We start from the raw sequence: 18,640 nt of genomic DNA on the forward strand, positions 1-18,640 counted from the left end.
AGATACATTTATCATTATTTTTATTAGTTTTGACTTAATATTTATTCAAGCCCTCACTCAACTAAATTTCTGGCTTCGTCACTGGTGTTGAGTGGTCTTACATTGCGGCTGTTATGACCAAGGGGTTCAACATTAGGTGGATTTCACTTATTATGAATTGTTTGCATACTAACACCTTCTCTTTTCTGATTAATAGTTCGGTTACTGGTACGGTCATACCATAACGAGGGCTTCGTCAAGGTGATCCACTCTCTCCGTATTTCTTCCTTATATGATCTGAAGGTCTATCTCGTCTTCTTCAATATGAAGAGCCTGTATGGCGCCTTAAAGGATTGGTAATATCTAGAAGAGCACCTTCCATTACGCATCTCTTCTTTGCTAAGGACAACCTATTGTTTTGTCAAGCTAATATGTTGTAGTGCAATCAAACGTGCCTTAGATATCTATCATCGCGCGTCTGGACAACAGGTTAATGAGAACAAGTTTGTTATGTCCTTCTCTCCTAATACATTAGCGGCCACAAAACATTCTTTCACACAAATATTGGGGATATGCCGATAAGCGAATGTCATGAGAAGTATTTGGGCCTACCTGCATATTCAGAGCATGACAAAAAGGAATTGTTTACTGACATTAAAGATCGAATTTGGAAACTCCTTCGCTCTTGGAATGATAAACTCTTTTCGATAGGAGGGAAAGAAATTCTACTCAAGATCGTTGTGCAAGCTAAACCAACATACGCAATGAGTTGTTTCAAATTATCAGCTAAGTTTTGCAAACAACTTGATACAATGATGTCTCAATTTTGGTGGGGTTCTACTAATAACAAAAAAAAAAGACACATTGGAAGAAATGGGAATTTTTGTGCAAGTCCAAAATGGATGGTGGAATGGGTTTCGCTCTCATGTTCATTACAACCAAGCTTTGTTAGCAAAACAAGCTTGGAGAATTTTTCAAAATCCCACTTCCCTTTTGGCACGACTACTGAAGGCTAGATACTTTTGGAATGGAGATATACTTTCAGCTACATCGACTGGAGTCTCTTCATTAACTTGGAAAGGAATATTTGGGGTAGGGATTTATTGGTGAAAGGGCAAAGATTACATGTAGGTAATGGGGCTCAAATTAGATGTGCAATTGACCCTTGGATCCCTGCCCGCAATGTTTTTACTCCTATCTACTACAAGGGACCTAAAGACCAGTTAGTATCACACTATATCACCACAAACTCGGAATGGGATATCAGATCATTGCAGCAAGATTTTTGTCATGTGAATTTTGATCATATCTTGAAAATCCCATTCTCATTAAGTGCTAATAATGATTTTTAGATTTGGCATTATAACTCCTCAGGTGATTATTCTGTGCAATCGGGGTATCAATTAGCTTGCTCATTGGAGGAACAGAATAACTCATCCACATCACTATCCAATGCATCGTGGTGGCAAGAATTTTGGAAGCTCAATTTACCTTTAAAAATCAAATATTTGTTTGGAGAGTTATAAACAATTCTACTCCAGCGGCTGCAAATCTGTTCAAGAGGAAAATAATTATTTCCTCTGCTTGTAGCCTTTGTTCAAATGCATGGGAATCAATTGGACATGCTTTGATTAGTTGTAAGCATGCTAAATCAATTTGGAGATACTCAAATTTTTGACCTGATTTTGCTGTAGCAAGCAGGATGAATGATGGAGATTATTTAATTCATCTGTCAACGATACATTCCAAGTCTGAACTGGAAATGATAATTTGCACAATATGGTCTATTTGGTCTGACAGGAATAATATTCTCCATAATAATTCGCACAAGTTACCTGCTGCAATATTCTCCAACTCATCGGCATATCTCTCAAACTTTCAGCAAGTTTCAAGGAAGAATAATGCTACTGGTTTAGCACCAACAGTAGCTAAAAGAGTGCCATGGAAAGCTCCCCCTCTTGGACAAATTAAACTGAATGTGGATGCAACTATAAATCCTTCATCGAACCATATTGGATTAGGAGACATCCTACGCGATTCTTCGGGACATGAGATAGCTGCTACTTCTATGAAAATACCAGGCAACTTTCGGCCACAGGATATGGAAGCAAAGGCTTTAATTCATGGTCTACAATGGGCAAGACGGTTGAATATCCAATTAGACCTTGTGGAAACTGACTGTTTAATTCTTGTCCAAGCTCTTCATGGTTTAACATCAAGCTGTTATTCGTTTCACAATCTCATTCTTGATGTTAAAAATCTATCATCCTATTACCCTAATGTTTGTGTATTTCATGTACGTAGAGATGCAAACCAAGCTGCTCATAGCTTGGCTAAACAAACTTTAACTTTGGATAATGATTGTAATTGGTTAGGTGAAATCCCCTTCCATTTATTCTTTTTTTTTTTTTGTTAAGTCCCTGCCATTTATTCTGTTATTGTAACTGACACTTTATCTATCTAATAAAAGATTTTTCCTCAAAAAAAAAAAAGTAAGTTTATTTTATCATAAAATTCTTAATTACCATAAATATATTTTGGGAGAGCTTTTAAAAATAAAAAATTATTAAAATATGATTCATTTAATAAATTTTGGGAGTGGAAATACAACTCCTATCTTAGCAAACCAAAATTACCACAATGAGCTTTCCCAAACTACCGGCACAACAATTCCTTCTTTCTCAAAGTCACGATTCTGTGCACCTATCAATACTAAATCTCCGCCACAGCCACCGGAACCGCCTCTGCTACAACCATCGGAACTACAACACCGCCACCGCCTCTGCCAAAAACACAACCGCTACGGCTCCGCCATTTTTTGTACGTATTCTTCTATTTCCCTCTTTCAATTTGTATTGCTTTCTCCTTTTAACTCTAGTATGTATTTTGTGGTATTCCATCCCCCAATATCTTTTTCAACAGCGTGTGTGGTGTGTCTGTTATGTCTTGGATTTTATGTATGTAAATACACCTAAATTGAAATGCCCCTTCTAACTGTTTGTTGAAATAATTCATACAAATCAAAGATATTGTAATTCAAGTTCTTATTATAATTTTATATGGATCGCCAAATTAGGATAGAGAAAAGATATCAAATTCTTAGAGGGAAAAGATACTTTGAAAATTGTCAAGTATGTATGTGGACATGGTTTGAAGTACATGTACAACCAATCTTAAGAGGACTGTATTAGATATTGAAGTCATGAATGCAAAGCACACTAACTTTCAGTGGAGTATAATTTCAATCTTGATGCCAATATGTTTTACTGTCATGTTTTGGAACATGGTTGAATTGACTATTGAAGTGTTGTTTATTATTACCCTTTATTTTAAGCCTTAAAGAAGAAAATATGCCTCTCAAAGTGACTTTAGAACTGAATTCTTGGCTTGAGAAATTTCAGTTGCTTTGTATCCTTCTAATGCCAAATTATGTTGTGCTGGGATGTATTTGCTGGAAAGGTGGACAAAAAATAAGTGTTAAAAGAATCACCACTTTTATTAAAGAATCAACTGTAAAAACCACCACAGCAATAGAAATGTATTTGCTTTATTTTATTCTCTGCCTGTAATAAACTTTTGTTACTATGATGGACACAATTGGTTCATTCATTATTTAGAGACCAAAGGAGGACACTTTACGAGAATTGAATTATTTCTTGGCAAGATAACTTAAGGACTCTTTTAGTCTTACTAATCTCATGTGCTCATTTTACATATTTCCTATACAGAATTTTCTTAGGTTGCTTTACTCATTTTGTAATTAATCTAATTTGTTTGTTTTGTGGAAGATATGAATATCTGAACTCATGTTTGTTTTGTTGTGCTCTGTTTTTTCATAATGAACCTCATATGAGGAAGTTAGTCATTTTGTTTTCAATGGAAGCATATGGAAAGCGAGGTCATACATATCTGCGTGTATTTTTTCGATGTAAGCAGCTAGCTTAGGTTTAGAATATTGTATTTTTAAAGGGAAAAATAACTGGGGTGAAGTCGTATGCTTGTTTAAAGATACATCATTGAGAGGAAAAAAAGAACTCCTGAAGTGTTTGGCTCACCATCTTGATTGACATCCGTTTATTTTTAATGGGCATAAGCTGGTTTCTCACCTATATATGCAGAGTCCGAATCAGAGCTCCAAGAACAGAACGTAAATGGCAGCTCCTTCATCTTCATCATTGTTATCCAAGGCAGGACCGGCCTTGCGCCGTCAAGTAGTCAATTTGACAGCTGCTGCCGCTGATAGAATACGCCAGCTCCTCCAGCAGCGACAACGCTCTTATCTTCGTCTCGGCGTCAAGGCTCGCGGCTGCAATGGCTTGTCCTACACCCTGAATTATGCTGGTTAGCTTTTCCCTATTATCCTTGTCCTACACCTTCAATCGAAAATTTCTCTTTGTGATATGATGTAATTGGAATTTAATTATCTTAATTAGTTTGATAAAAGAAACAATCATTTTTTTTCATCTAGAAATAGAAGAAGAAAGAAATTAAGTGATATTTTTTTAGAAATATTTCTTAGGTTTTAAAGATCGAGGTTGACCGGATAGTTCTTTTTTTAGAATATGGAATAATGTGTTACTTACAAATTAGTAGACAACAGTTCAATTTTTCATTCTGGTAAGATTTAATGAAGCTAGTAACTAACATAGCTTTATAAGGGTGTTTGTACAAGTCATTTGTGATGAAAGTTGATTTATATATATGTTTTTTTTTTTTTTTTTTTTGTTTTTTTTTTGTTTTTTTTTGTTTTTTTTTTTTTTGTTTTTTTTTGTTTTTTCTTAAATATATATGTTTTTTGTTATTCAATTTTGTTTCTGTGTGGATAGTATTATCCTTTATTCATTTTGCTTTTAGAATTTTTTGTCTCTTGGTGAATGGTAGCTTTCAGAATTTTTGTTTCTGTGATACATTTTAAAGCAAAAAAGTGCACTTCTCGTTACGGTTCTAGTTTGATTTCCCTTCATTTTTATATGATACAGATGAAAAAGGGAAATTTGATGAGTTGGTTGAAGATAAAGGTGTGAAAATATTGATTGAACCTAAGGCTCTGATGCATGTTGTTGGAACAAAAATGGATTTTGTTGACGATAAACTTAGGTACAAATTATATATATTTGCATTTATGTATTATTTTCATTCTGGTAGAGATTGAATAATAATGATCGTGATTGTGAAAACAAGCAAAAGCATAGGATTGTACATACAAACATATAGTATCCACTTTGTTATATACTTATTGGTTTGGGGTAGGTTTTTTTTTTATTTTTTATTATTATTATTATTATACAATTTTGTAATACTTTCCTAAAATATATATCTTGCTCTTGAATTTTCTGTCCTATTTCCCTTTGAATTAACCGGTTATAATTTTCCATGCAGATCCGAGTTCATTTTTATTAATCCAAACTCAAAAGGGCAGTGTGGTTGTGGAGAATCCTTTATGACAACAAGCAAGGCAGAAGCTTCAAAGCGTGGTAGCAGTTGAGCATTGTAATCCAATTTTACATCTAGGAGTTATAAGCTTCTAGGTTACTTGGAAATTTAAGGACACTTCAACAAGTGGAAAATATTGAATTAGGATATCTGAATGACGTATCAATGTGATAAGTCCAAGCAGTATTTATCTATCAAAAGTTTATCTTCTAACCAGATAGAATGATTCATTTTATTATACAAAGTATCATTATGTTGCACAAAATTTCATATGTAACAACATTTTTACCCATATCATTATTTGATGTAAATATTAACATATACTTTCATATATTAATAAAACTATTGTGCTTGTTTTTGGTGCCATAGGGCAAAAATAAACATTCCAAAATGCTTATTACAATTATTGTGCTGATGCATGGTCAGGCTGTGGTTTTAAATTTTCTAAGTTTCAAAATTTATGGACCTTTATCCAACTGAGAAAACCTCCTGGTTCTGGTTTGTGAGCTGTTAGTAGATAAAAATTCATTTTAAATCTTTAATCACTCGGGGATTAGTGTTTGTTGCCTTAAGTATTAGGCCAAGTCTTATTTAAATAATGAGGCACAGTGCAAACAATCAATAATAATAAACTAAAGTGAAAAGAAAAACTATCCAAAATCAGAAGCAAAATGTAAATGGATTTGGATAACAGACTCCAACTATCCAATTCCAAGTGTTCCAAGTATACAATGGTACATCATTAGGTGCAAAATGCAACAAAAGTATATAATGTGAATAAGTGGACAAAGAAAGCCACTTCTTTAACTATAGTCCCCATGAAAATGTCATCCAGCTTAATTTTTCAGTAAGTACATAAGTTGCATTTTTCTATCCAGACCTCCTAGGAAGAGAAGACAACCGATCTTTTGACCATTCTTCAAGAGACTTACGGTGGAGAGCATTCATGCGAATATAAGGACGTTTTTCTTTGATTAATTTTTCAGCACTTTTCCAATCTTCAGCCACACCAAGGGCCACCAATAAGGCACACATAACAGCAACACTTCTTCCATGTCCTAAACAAAAGAAGCAAAAGCTCAATTAGAAAACTCAAGTACTTGAAAGCCTGGGAACAATTTTGCCACAGAACTGAGCAGACAGCAGAGGAATAGAAATGTAATCTGCTACAGAAAACGTATCACCCTTAGTCGTTTATCATTGTCATTTCTAATTACAGAAGTAAGACAAAAGCCCTATAGCAATTTAAAAATAACTTCAAGATTGGTGCCACCATCTTAAGGAGATTAGTATGTGAGAATATTGAACCATCGATAAGAAAAAGGGTAAGTGCACAGAGCTTCTACAAGTTAAATATCTCCTCTCCATCTTCTAAGTGATTCAAAATGAGTACAGATTATATCTTACACTTCATGCAAAGTAAACAAGTTGCAACTGCTATAATATGGGTTGAGACAGTCTACTACATATAAACAATGCACATACAATTAAAAGACATATACTTGATTCTACAAGATCAAAATGATGAAGTATCATCACTCTCTTAACAACACGAGTTATTGGCTAAGCGATGGTCAACAGTTTTTTCTTTTACAATAATACAACATGAAAAAAAAATATATATCAACAAGGATTTAGCAGCTGATGAACTTACCATATGCACAGTGAACGAACACTGGCCTTTTCAGTTCTCTCTTTCGACAAGCCCATTTCACAGCAGTTTCAATGTCAGCTGGCTGAGGGGATCGTGTATCCCACGTTGGGACACACAAGTAAGTATGCCCAGAGAATTCTGACATTCTCGGAAGTTCACAAGTGCAGTCAATAATGGCAGGGTTACCAGGTGGCAATTTGTCTGGTGAAGAAGGCCATCCACCAACATACAAACCATCATAAATTTCAGAATAAGGAGCTTCCCCACTGAACAATCTCCGCAGTGCCGAGAAACCCCGAACAAAATACAAATATGGGCTGAAGATAACCATCGCCCACAAGGGGAAGCTCCCATCTGTGCTCTTTGCTAAAAGTATGGGAAGATTCACAGCCGGTAGAGATGCAATGGAGATTAAAACAGATACCAACGAGGCATACAGAAATGGTATTGATAACAGTTTGAAACCAAAGTTCCTAAGGTACACAAAAGATGAGAACAGAACAGCAGCCTTCAAACCTATCAAGCAGGAGATACCTAAACCCATCTTGATCCCTTCCCAAAACTACAACTTGTGACAAAAATCAAGAGCAATAAATCACCAAATCAAAAGGGTTACTAAAATTACTTGGTTTGGTGGATTTTCCACAAGGGATTCCTGATATCTAACACAACAGAGGTCAAGCAAAAAAGATTACTCAAACTAAATTCTAGGCAGTTTGTTTATTGTCACAGTAAACGGGAACCAACCCTCATGATCCGATCGTGGTTTTAGTGAAGTAATCTATACGAAACAGAAAAAAGATGCGAGTAAAACAGCAAGAACGACAAGGGTTTTCCCTCTTACTCTTTCCAAAATGAAACCTTTACTCACAGTTAACGCGGAAGCTTCCTGTAATGCAATGCTATTACTGAATCAAATTTCAAAGATCCTACACCAGAAGTTTAAACCCCCCCCAAAAAAAAATTGAAGTGAGAAAAGTAAGAAAAAAAAACATAGAAATAAGATTAAAAATCGTAGAACAGGAAAAGGTTAAGTTAAGAAGATATACATTTGCGAGGAAGATTTCTCCATTGCCAACTTGTTCAAGGTTGTTTTTTTTCAATCCTCAACGCGTTACGAAGTCTTCGGATTCGAAGCGCATCAACTACTCCCGGTACCGTTGCACGTTTTTGGCTCGCTCACAAGGTCGAGATTCACATAGATGATGTCGTTTGTGAATGAAACGACAGCTGAAATTATTTGATGGCTGTAAAACGACATTTTATTTTTTGCAGCAAAACAATACATAAAGATTCTAAATTCAAGATTTTCTTTCATTCTTTTTTGTTCCAAGCATATAGTTTCAACTTTATTCTAATACTAAACAACAAAAAACAACACTAATTTTGTCATAATTATAGCAATTATTATAATAATGTTAACATTATCATTCTTACTTTCTTAGAGTATATACATGCCAATAAGAAAAATGATTTCATTTTGTTTGATTGAAATTAGTTATCAGCACAAATTGCTTGATGTGAATGTAATTCACAAAAAACAAAGTTGAGAAAAAGAAGCAACAATATTTATCATTGATGAAAGTATAGACATACAAACATTATTACAATATGAACAACAAAATATCACTTAGTATAGTATAATTGTTGCAAATATATTATTATAGGATAGATAATGTCATTATTTTTTTGGTAGAACATGATTAGTAATAGTACAACTACCTAAAGCCAATCGTTTTGAATTTGATTGCTGGAGTTGCCTAGCTACAAGCACTTTCTCTATAGTTTCTATAAGATTGTTTGATTGCATTATTCTATATTCTTCTTCTTCTCTTTCTTCTTTTACTACTTCTGATCCTTCACAAACATTTCTAAAATCATTTTCATAGTGTTGCTTGGTTTTGGAGGTAACGGCGAGTTCTCCTGAATTTTGTCTGTGCTTGTTTTCCGGTATCAAAGATGGATCATCTTCTCTAAGCCTGCACTTGTGAAGCTTTACATACCTTTTTGAGAATTTTCTCAACATTTGTTTTTTCTAAATAATAATAATAGTAATTGTAGAGAGGTTGGGCTTTGTTTGCACTTTTCAATTGAGAATAAAAAGTAATTGATAACTCTTATATATAGGTGGATTTAGGTGATGATTGATGAAGATAAATATATAACAACATTGGTTTAAGACAACACATATTCTAAATAAGTATAAAATTGTTTTTTATTTTACTATTTTAAATTTAGCTTATTTTGCCGTTTTGGTTACGGTGATTGTTTATTGTAATAACATATTTATATATAAATAATGTTTATCTATTACATATAGGTCTTTTTGTTTGATACTTTTGGTTTGAAATTGATTAACATGGCTTTGGTTTGGCCAACAAATTAGGTAAACAGAAAAAATTGCAATTTTTATCCAAGTTTAAAGTCAATTTGTTATTGGTGCGTTTGAATCTGATGAGGATTTACACTTGTACGGATGAGTGTAATTGTAATTGATTACTTGTTTTGTTAATGATAATGAATGATGAGAAATTGTTGAAGTTTGCTTTACATTTGAAGTGTGAGAAATTGTAGTGAAGATTGAAAAGTAGCAGTGGCAAAACGTGTCATCGTATCCTGTTTGTGTCATATTTTATGTAATTTGTTTTTATATTTTGTGTTAGGCGTGTCAACACTCGTTTTTTATATTTTGTGAAAATATTAAAAAATATTTTTTTTATTAAAATTTATTATCAATTAATTAATTAATCAATCAATCATCAATCAATATATATATAAAAAAAAAAGGAGGTGGTAAGATGACACTTTAAAATCTTTCTAAAGTTATTTTTCTTTTCTCTCCTTAATTCTCTCATTTTTAATATTTTATTAGAGTATAAATCTATAAATTGATATTTTACTATCATTTTAATAAATTTTTCATAAAAATATCTACCATAAACTAATTATTATTTTTTTTTTCAAAAAACACTACATATATAATACTATTTCACGTTCTTCTTCTTCTTCTTCTTCTTCTTCTTCTTCTTATTATTATTATTATCAATCATCAATGTATCTATATATAAGACGGTGACATGACGCTCTAAAATCATACGTTATTGTTATTATTATCAATCATCGATGTATCTATATCTATTCTATATAAAGTGTGCCTATATAACAAAATTCTTGGTTTATGAGAAATTCATGGGAGACTTTTTATTTATATTAAAAATAAAATGGTTTATTAATAAAAATAAAACAGTTTATGAGAAATTCATGGGTCACTTTTTATTTATATAATAAAATAAATCTCATTAAATCTAAAAAAATACAATTGAGTTTTTGCTTTGTACATCTCCTATTGGCTTTTCTAAATATATGTTATTTAGTTGGATTTTATTCTAAATAAAAATTTACTACTATTTATATATTATATATATATTTTGCTAAAAAAAATTTCTATTTATTTTTTTTTGGCTCGATCAGGTTATAATTGTTTGCCTCCACATCTGAATTTGAATATATAAAATGTGGCTATATAAACGAATTCTTGGTTTATGAGAAATTATTGAGTGACTTTTTTTTAAAATATTTTCTTTTTTTTTTTATATAAAATGTGGCTATGTAACAGAATTCTTGGTTTGATGTTATTATTTATTTTTCTGTCAAAATGTTAACAGAATATTCTAATATTTGATAGAATATTCTGATTAGAAAATGTTAATTATAATTGATTAATTTTAGCTAAATAATCCTACCAAAATTTAATCTAACAAATTTCTCTCTCTAGAGCAAAAACCCTAGCCTCCAATTCAACATTTACCAGTTTATAACCTTAATTATAATTTCTTAATCTATATTTTATAATTTTAATTTTCATTTTAAAATTTGAAAAACACTTAAGGAAGACAACATGCTACATGCTATTATACAAAAGTATTGCATTTATATATCCCACGATGTTTTAAAAATACTTTAGAAAGTTCATCTTGAATTATTATTAATATGTAATAAAAGATATTAGTTATTATATTATTACTTCAAACAAAGGAAAGTTTTAGCGGTGCTTCTACTTTCTAATCATCTCTTGGTTTCGGGCAGAAAGTCATATTCATGTGTTATGTGTACGTTAATTTTTGTTAATAGGACAGGGAAGAGAGTATAGTCTTACAGAAATTGAAATGTGAACCTGAGTTGTCAGTATATACATAAACCTCAATTTTGGCTTCTTTAATCAGCTGTCACACACAAGTTACTTACTTTGAATTTATAACCATTTACAATTTTTTAACACTCAAAAAGTTACCGATTTTGTTTTCTATAGCTCTACTTATTAAGGTAGAAAAATATTTTTAGATTGACTCCTCTATTCCGTTTATTAAATGAATTATTTTCAAGTTGACACATTAACTTAAAAATGACACAATAATGACCTACTACAAAGTATACACTTATATTCATTCTATTTATTGAGAATCAAAACTTCAATCTTCTTCACTAGATTAGCCAGACACACACAATATTTGGACATAAACACAAGACACAATATTATAACTCAAACTCAGAAACACTTAGTCGAAACTTGAATGAATAATGCCACTCTTTTAAGTTTTAAGACTGTATATATGACTAGACTATTTTGGTTATTGTATTATCATTGCTGCTACATAGTTGATCATTTTTAGATTTTTGATGTGAAATTTTGTATTATGAGCTTTTTAGAATTTCTAATAGACTTCAATGAGTAATAGATTTATATAATTATACTTGGAATAAATTTTGATAATGTTGTTTGGTGGATTCCTATTTTTTTATCAGGTAACATAATATTATTATTCGTTAGGTCTGTCACAATTATTAAGTGAGAATGAATCAATTTAAAAATCTTTCACTATATTGAAAGGTGAGATTGATTTTAATATGAGCTTAATTATATTTTTTATTTTGTATATCTATTGTTTTATTTGAAAACAGGTGAATAAATGACCACACTATATACAACAATTAAGGGCATCACTCCAACTACAGAAAGTTGGAAGAATAAAATGAGAGTGTTAGAAAAATTTGAAAAGCGGATAAATAAGAGTTCACTATTCAAATATCAAATACTTAATGTTAGCAGACAAAAAAGTATACAATCAGTTAATTTACTGTTGAAATTGTCTATACTCTACTAATAAATGCTATATTTTTTGAATTTTACCTGTACGCGCGTTGCAACAAATTATTATTTTATAAATATATTTTTTTTCCTTAAAAATGAACACAGGGTAATGATGTTGAACCTAATAACTAATAATATATATTTTTTTAATTTTTAATTGTATCACTTTTTAATAATGAACACATGGTATAACTAATAATAACGTAACTTTTTGCTAGTATTTATATAAGACAGGTGACATAACGCTCTAAAATCGTACGTGATTGTTATTATTATTATTAATAATTAATATATTTATATATCTATATAAGGCGGTGACATGACACTCTAAAATTATAGCAATCATTAATATATTTATATATTTATATTAGCCAAAATAATAGCGAGTTAGTGAGATACGGTGATGATAACAAATGATATACGATGATGAGAATAATTTTGAATGATCGAGATATACAGAAGAGTGTTATATGAACTATGTCGGACTTCTATTATAAAAAAAAAAGATTTTGTACTTGCATGTCAAGCTGACCCGTTTGTAAACCCAACTTCTCATATTATTCAAATAAAAATTATATGAAAATTAGTAATGTTAAACTTTTTAAAACATTGTCGCGAAACGCGGGCGGTTAACTAGTTATATATAGATTTGAACTATTGTTAAAAAGGATGAGTATAAATATTTTTGTTAATTATTAATTAATATTTATATAAAAAATTAAAAAAAAATAAGAGAATAGAAAGAAGTATCTAGAGTAATTTCAAAGTCACATGTCACTGCTTTATCTCTTTTATATGGATATATAGATATAGATTATTATCATATATAGATTTGAGCTATAAAGAAGAAGTATGAGGCACTGACACGGTATTCTAAAATACATCATTCTAAAATTATTTTTCTCTTCTCTCTTTAATTCTCTCAATTTTAATATTTTATTAAAACATAAATTTACAAATTGATATTTTACTATTATTTTAATAATTATTCTATAAAAAGTATAAATTTACAAATTAATATTTTATTATTATTTAAATTTTTTATAAAATATCAACTATTTTAAAAAAATGATAGAAAATAAAAAATAAATTCCAAAAAATATTAAAACTTAAATCAAATATATTAATCGTAACTTTCGTTTATATAAATACATAAAATATCAGTCAATATATATATAAATCTATACTTATATATATAAAGCAGAGACATAAAGTGGTGACATGGTACGATTGGTTGCCTTTTAACATTTCTCATAACTAAAATATCATATTTTTTTATATTTTTTTTATTAATTAAGATATTTAAAAAATAATAATTAATTTTTTTAAAATATATTAATTAATAATAACATAACAAACTAATAAATTTTCTCTAATGTTTTAAAAATATTAAAAAAAAAATTAAAATTCGAGATGAAATTTAAGATTAAAATATAGATTTGGAAAATATAATAGTGATGACTAAATTACGATAATGATAAAAAATATGATAAAGTGATGATAACGGGTAAGATACGGTAATAAAAATTAGTAAGATAAACAACAAATGAGATATAATAGTAATAATATTTATAATAAACTATTATATTTTTAAGTAATTATTTATTATAATACTAAATTAGCCGCTATTGCCTAGTCTAATAAAATGTTAAAAAAAAAATGAAAAAATTAAAGAGAGATTAGAAAGAATGAGGCCTTTTATCTCTAGTTTATATATAGGTATATATAGATTTTTTCACTATCTTCGCCATTTCCTCTTTGAATCTTTCGTTTAGCAAGAACCCTTTTGAGAATGACGTTGTTTCACTTCTTCAACTGTGCCATTCTTACCTTCGGACCTCACGCCGTCTACTACTCCGCCACGCCTCTGTACGTTTCTTCTTCTTTTACATCTTTGTTTTTGTGTACACAGTAGATCAATCTACCACAATTTCAAAATCTTACCTTTACTGTTTCTCAAACACTTAAAGAAAGTAAACCCTTAAATCAACATTCGAATTTCGAATCTTTAATTTTTGTGTGTGATGGAGTTTTCTAATTTATGAGTATTGATCTGCAGATCCGAGTATGATACACTTGGTACCTCTATTAAATCTGCCATTGTTTATCTCGTTACAGCTTTAGTCAAGGTTTGTTTTCTTGGTTAATCATATTCTATTAATACGCATCCTGCGACTTATTTTAATCTTCTTTTACTGCATCTAATTTGTATACCTAAATTGTGTTGGCAGCTTGTTTGTCTTGCCACTTTTCTTAAGGTATCGGAGACTGACCACTTCGATCCTTACCAGGTAATGTAGTAGTCTACGATGTATACTTTTTATTTGCATTATAGTTCACTCACACATATATTTATAGTCTTTGTTGCTCGATCTTCATAACTTCAATAGAAAGGGACTTTAATTTTATGATTTATTTCCTTAAAATGATTTTAGCATTTGTGATATTGGCTTGAAACTATATGTTATACAATATCAGAATTCGGATATCACGGTTGTTGAAAAACGTTCGGTAAGATTGATTCCATTTAAGGTTGAAAATGGACTGTGGATTATGTTGAAATGAAAGTGCTTGACTTCCCACCAAGTAATTGATTGAAGGGATAACATGTGAGACCAGGAAACCCTAAAAGGTGGACTGGAAGCCCTTCAAAGTTCGATTTTGTTTTCTTTCTTCATTGGTTGAATCAATTAAGATCCTGGACACAAATTTGGACTCCTAAAATAACTCCTCTTGTTCATGAAATTTGGGTTGGAGTTACATCACCTAATTCTGCCATTTTACTTGCAGGAAGCCTTAAAAGCTTTAATTGGTTTTGTAGATGTTGCTGGCCTTTACTTCGCATTGACTCAGTTGACTCACAGAAATATATCTCAAAACCATAAATTTCAAGCAGTTGGACTTGGTAAGGCAGACCTTTGTGAATTTAGTACAGAAACCAATTAATATATTTTAATGTAAAGGGACAAATAAATAAAAAGAGTTCCAAATCGAAATTCAAGTTGTTGTCTTAGTTTGCAGTTTCTTTTACTTGAGGGTAAGCTTTTAGCATTTTCTAATGATAATTCGCTGTTTGCAGGATGGGCTTTTGCTGATTCTGTTTTGCATAGATTGGCACCTCTTTGGGTAGGTGCCAGAGGATTGGAATTCACTTGGGATTTCATCCTACAAGGTCTTGAAGCGAATGCAAATCTGGTAAAGTTATTTGCTTTTTTGTTAAGACCTGTCATGTGAATTCAGTATTCATCTCTATAGATCTGCATGCTTTTCCCTGGGTTTCAGAGTTAAATTTCCATTGCATTAGTATCAGTATGTTCCTAAATTGTATTCACTTTTTGTATTCAGGTGTTCAGCATATCTCTTGCTGCATTGGGTTCTCTAATGTGGCTGCGAAAAAACAAACCCAAGACATTGATTCCCATAATATACGTGTGTGCAGTGATTGTAGCAACTATGCCATCTATCACAAGGTTTGGTGTTTCTGCAATCATAACCTTTTTTTAAAATTTTATTTTTCTCTGTGTACGTGTGTGTCTTCTCTATTTCAGTTTAATTGTGATGTTTTTAGTTTGTAAAATATGCTCGAAAACTCTAAGTTTCCACCTACAATGTCCCTGCCACCATGCATCACCGCACATCTGACACGATTTATTGGACTGATCATATCTTTTCATGTTTTTTCAGCTATCTTAAGCGAGGCTTGGGCTGGCACTTCCCAGAAGTGGTTGGCTTCCAACTATCCATTTCTCTAGTGATGGCTTTGATCAGTTGTCAGCTCTTTTCTGCTTGTCAGAGACCCTCATACTGAGGAATCAATCCTAACGTTAGTCGTAACTTCCCTTGCGAGTGGATTCTTTTTAATTTTTTACTGGGCGATATCAAGACTTCCTTTTCTATTTTTATTTCCTAGATAATAACTCTTTTTGTTCATTTAAATATATATTTTTTGATACAAATTTGTAAAAGGGAAAACCAACATTTATTTGTGTCATGACTTGGAAAATGTGGAGTTTCAACACAGTAAGTGGAGAAATATCTGTGTCAAAATTAATGGGAGGGCTATGCCATGGTGGAGATTTTGGCTTTCTGAGCTGGGAAAAGGTCATCTAGTAAATAACCTTTACAAGTTACAACTACTCTTGCTTTCTTCTCTTGTTTACCTTAAGCTGTGCTCCAAACTACACTACTCCTAAGTTGCTATACTTCAGGTCACAAGTTACAACCACTCCAAGTTTAGATTTAACTTTAGAGTTTTGGTCTTTGATTGGAAGGTTTGATAGGGCTAGGGGGCTTAACATACAGTTTCATTTATTGTTGTACCATAAATGCCTAAGTAGATTTTCATTGAACCATTCACAGGTATCGGTAGCAAGAGGGCACCCAAGATCAGCCACCGAGAGTTACAAGAAATTGGCTAAAATATGAAAGAGTTTTATGAAGGCCTGCATCTTCCAAACGTGGATTTTGTCTTTAGAACTGTAGATGAAGTCATTCAAATTTTATGTAAAGAAGTTAAGAAGAGCATACCAAAAATTCATAATGACAATAATTTAGAGAAAACGGGTGATGTAGAGTGACCAGCATAATTTACTCTATATGAAAACCTTGCAGTAATCTACTACTCAGTTGGAACACAAATTTTACCTCTAATGATAGTAAATTATTGTAAAATTTGGAATAAATAATACCATTGACTTATTTTATTGGAGATGGTCTGACACCTTTCGTAAATTTTATGAATTACAAATCAATTTTTAATTTAAACTTTATTTGTGTCACAATCTTAAAATTGATAAACTATAATTTAAGTCATTACTAATTATGAGATGACGGATTCAGTTAAATTAACCTTGTCCCTTTTCATATATGCTCTTTCATTTGGTTCCGGGTGAAATATCAACAAAATAATTAGCTTTCTTCACAAAGTTTGAATACCATAATTTATCAAAAGGATCACCAAAAGAATATATATTATTAATTTTATAGTGATATTTCTCTTTTGAAGAAAAAGAATATGTATGATTATTAATAGAAATTTTTACACTAAAAATACAAAAGGCTAACTTTATTACATATATACTACAACACGGTAAAAGCAACTTTTATACACTTTGGACTCGTTTGGAACGCCGTATTAGGTCGTATTGTATTGTATTGTATTATATTGAATTGGATTATATATCATATTTTTATATAATACTATGTTAAACTTTAATTTATACTAAAATATTATATATTTAGGTGTCCATAAAAGTTAATACCACATATAGTTTTACATAAAAATATTGCATAAAATACAATTCAATATAATACAATACAATACAATACGACCTAATACAGCGTTCCAAACGAGCCCTTTAAGTTTAATTTGTTACACTTTTACCACTTGCACACACAATCTTGTGGGTATGTCTGGAAATTATTCATGGCGGAAGTAACCTAGAAGACTCCGACTGCTCTACCGTGAGACCCATTTCTGGTGAAATCCACTGCCATCGCCGCCGTCGCAGCATGTGGGTCGGGATCCTCCATAGCCGGATTTTCTGTGGCATCGCCGGAGAGATACGTTGCGGAGATCACCTCCAACGGAGAAGAAGACGATGGGCCAAAGAAGAAAACGTCGCTGAAGACATCGTCGGAGAAGAAGGAAGACCCGCTGTTAGTGCTAGCGTCGGAGGAGGAAGACCCGCAGGTGGTGTCGTTGGGGTGGGTTCCATCACCAGTGCCGAGGTCGATCGCGTTGCTGGCGGTGACGGAGCCGAACCAACAACGGAGGTCGTCGCCGGAGACGAAGAAGGAGGAGACGTGGCTGTTCGTGGAAAATAATGTTGACAATACAACAATTTCTATTTGGGTAATGGGTGGAGTGGGGAAGACCGCTCTTGCCCGTGATGTATATAAAGACGACTATGTGACAAGCAAGTTTGATAAAATGATTTGGGTTTCTGCAACAAATAAATATGACTTGGGTCCAATAATGGCAGCTATTATGGAAGCTCTAGGACAACCTGCTGTATTTTTAGAAATAGAAAATTCAGTAGCTTCATTTATCGAGAAGGTAAAGAGAAAAAAATTATTTCTTGTTTTAGATGATGTATGCCTACACTTAGAGGGCAGTGTTGGATTGAACCCGTGGCGGCGACTAATAAGTGTTTTTATGACCAGTATTTATAATTTTTTATTCAGGATTTGGTTCTTTCCAAAGTGGTCTCTTTTTTGGGGTTTTGGGTGGGGTAATTCTTTTTCTTTTCTTGTAGTTAAGTAATGTACTCTTTCTCACTCCTTAGCTTTATTATAGTTTGTATACAGTTGTTTAGTAGTTTTATTATAGTTTTGCTACTTGCATATGTTATTTCATTATAAAATTAATATGCAACTATTTTCACAAAACTTACTTTGTATAACTACTATTTCTTAGTCCCCGT

At 31.6% G+C, this 18,640-nt stretch overlaps 3 protein-coding genes across 6 annotated transcripts; 2 read left to right on the plus strand and 1 right to left on the minus strand.

The window, feature by feature from the left end:
- Positions 1–2,581: 2,581 nt before the first annotated feature.
- LOC115705797 (iron-sulfur assembly protein IscA-like 1, mitochondrial) lies at positions 2,582–5,793 on the plus strand. Of its 2 annotated transcripts, XM_030633244.2 has the most exons (5): positions 2,582–2,799; positions 3,838–3,907; positions 4,098–4,320; positions 4,959–5,076; positions 5,359–5,793. In XM_030633244.2, the coding sequence occupies exons 3-5, from the start codon at positions 4,131–4,133 to the stop codon at positions 5,462–5,464; spliced, it is 414 nt and encodes a 137-aa protein (XP_030489104.1). In that variant the 5' UTR covers positions 2,582–2,799; positions 3,838–3,907; positions 4,098–4,130; the 3' UTR covers positions 5,465–5,793. The 2 variants fall into 2 exon arrangements, with proteins under 2 accessions (XP_030489104.1, XP_030489103.1); XM_030633243.2 differs by lacking the exon at positions 3,838–3,907 and having other exon boundaries at positions 2,584–2,799.
- A 232-nt stretch (positions 5,794–6,025) lies between these two features.
- Positions 6,026–9,094, minus strand: LOC115705778 (uncharacterized). Of its 3 annotated transcripts, none has more exons than XM_061113090.1 (4): positions 8,504–9,094; positions 8,116–8,296; positions 7,067–7,995; positions 6,026–6,470 (listed from the first exon to the last, which is right to left on the minus strand). In XM_061113090.1, the coding sequence occupies exons 3-4, from the start codon at positions 7,608–7,610 to the stop codon at positions 6,283–6,285; spliced, it is 732 nt and encodes a 243-aa protein (XP_060969073.1). In that variant the 5' UTR covers positions 7,611–7,995; positions 8,116–8,296; positions 8,504–9,094; the 3' UTR covers positions 6,026–6,282. The 3 variants fall into 3 exon arrangements, with proteins under 3 accessions (XP_060969073.1, XP_030489078.2, XP_030489077.2); XM_030633218.2 differs by lacking the exon at positions 8,504–9,094 and having other exon boundaries at positions 7,067–7,847; positions 7,938–7,995; positions 8,116–8,257; XM_030633217.2 differs by lacking the exon at positions 8,504–9,094 and having other exon boundaries at positions 8,116–8,406.
- Positions 9,095–13,857: 4,763 nt separating this feature from the next.
- LOC115705784 (uncharacterized) lies at positions 13,858–16,248 on the plus strand. The gene is made up of 7 exons (XM_030633226.2): positions 13,858–14,084; positions 14,275–14,344; positions 14,447–14,506; positions 15,006–15,120; positions 15,295–15,410; positions 15,561–15,685; positions 15,900–16,248. The coding sequence occupies exons 1-7, from the start codon at positions 14,008–14,010 to the stop codon at positions 16,021–16,023; spliced, it is 687 nt and encodes a 228-aa protein (XP_030489086.1). The 5' UTR covers positions 13,858–14,007; the 3' UTR covers positions 16,024–16,248.
- The last annotated feature ends 2,392 nt before the right edge of the window (positions 16,249–18,640 follow it).

This window comes from Cannabis sativa, chromosome 1 (assembly GCF_029168945.1).
Source record: "Cannabis sativa cultivar Pink pepper isolate KNU-18-1 chromosome 1, ASM2916894v1, whole genome shotgun sequence".
NCBI classification, from domain to species: domain Eukaryota; kingdom Viridiplantae; phylum Streptophyta; class Magnoliopsida; order Rosales; family Cannabaceae; genus Cannabis; species Cannabis sativa.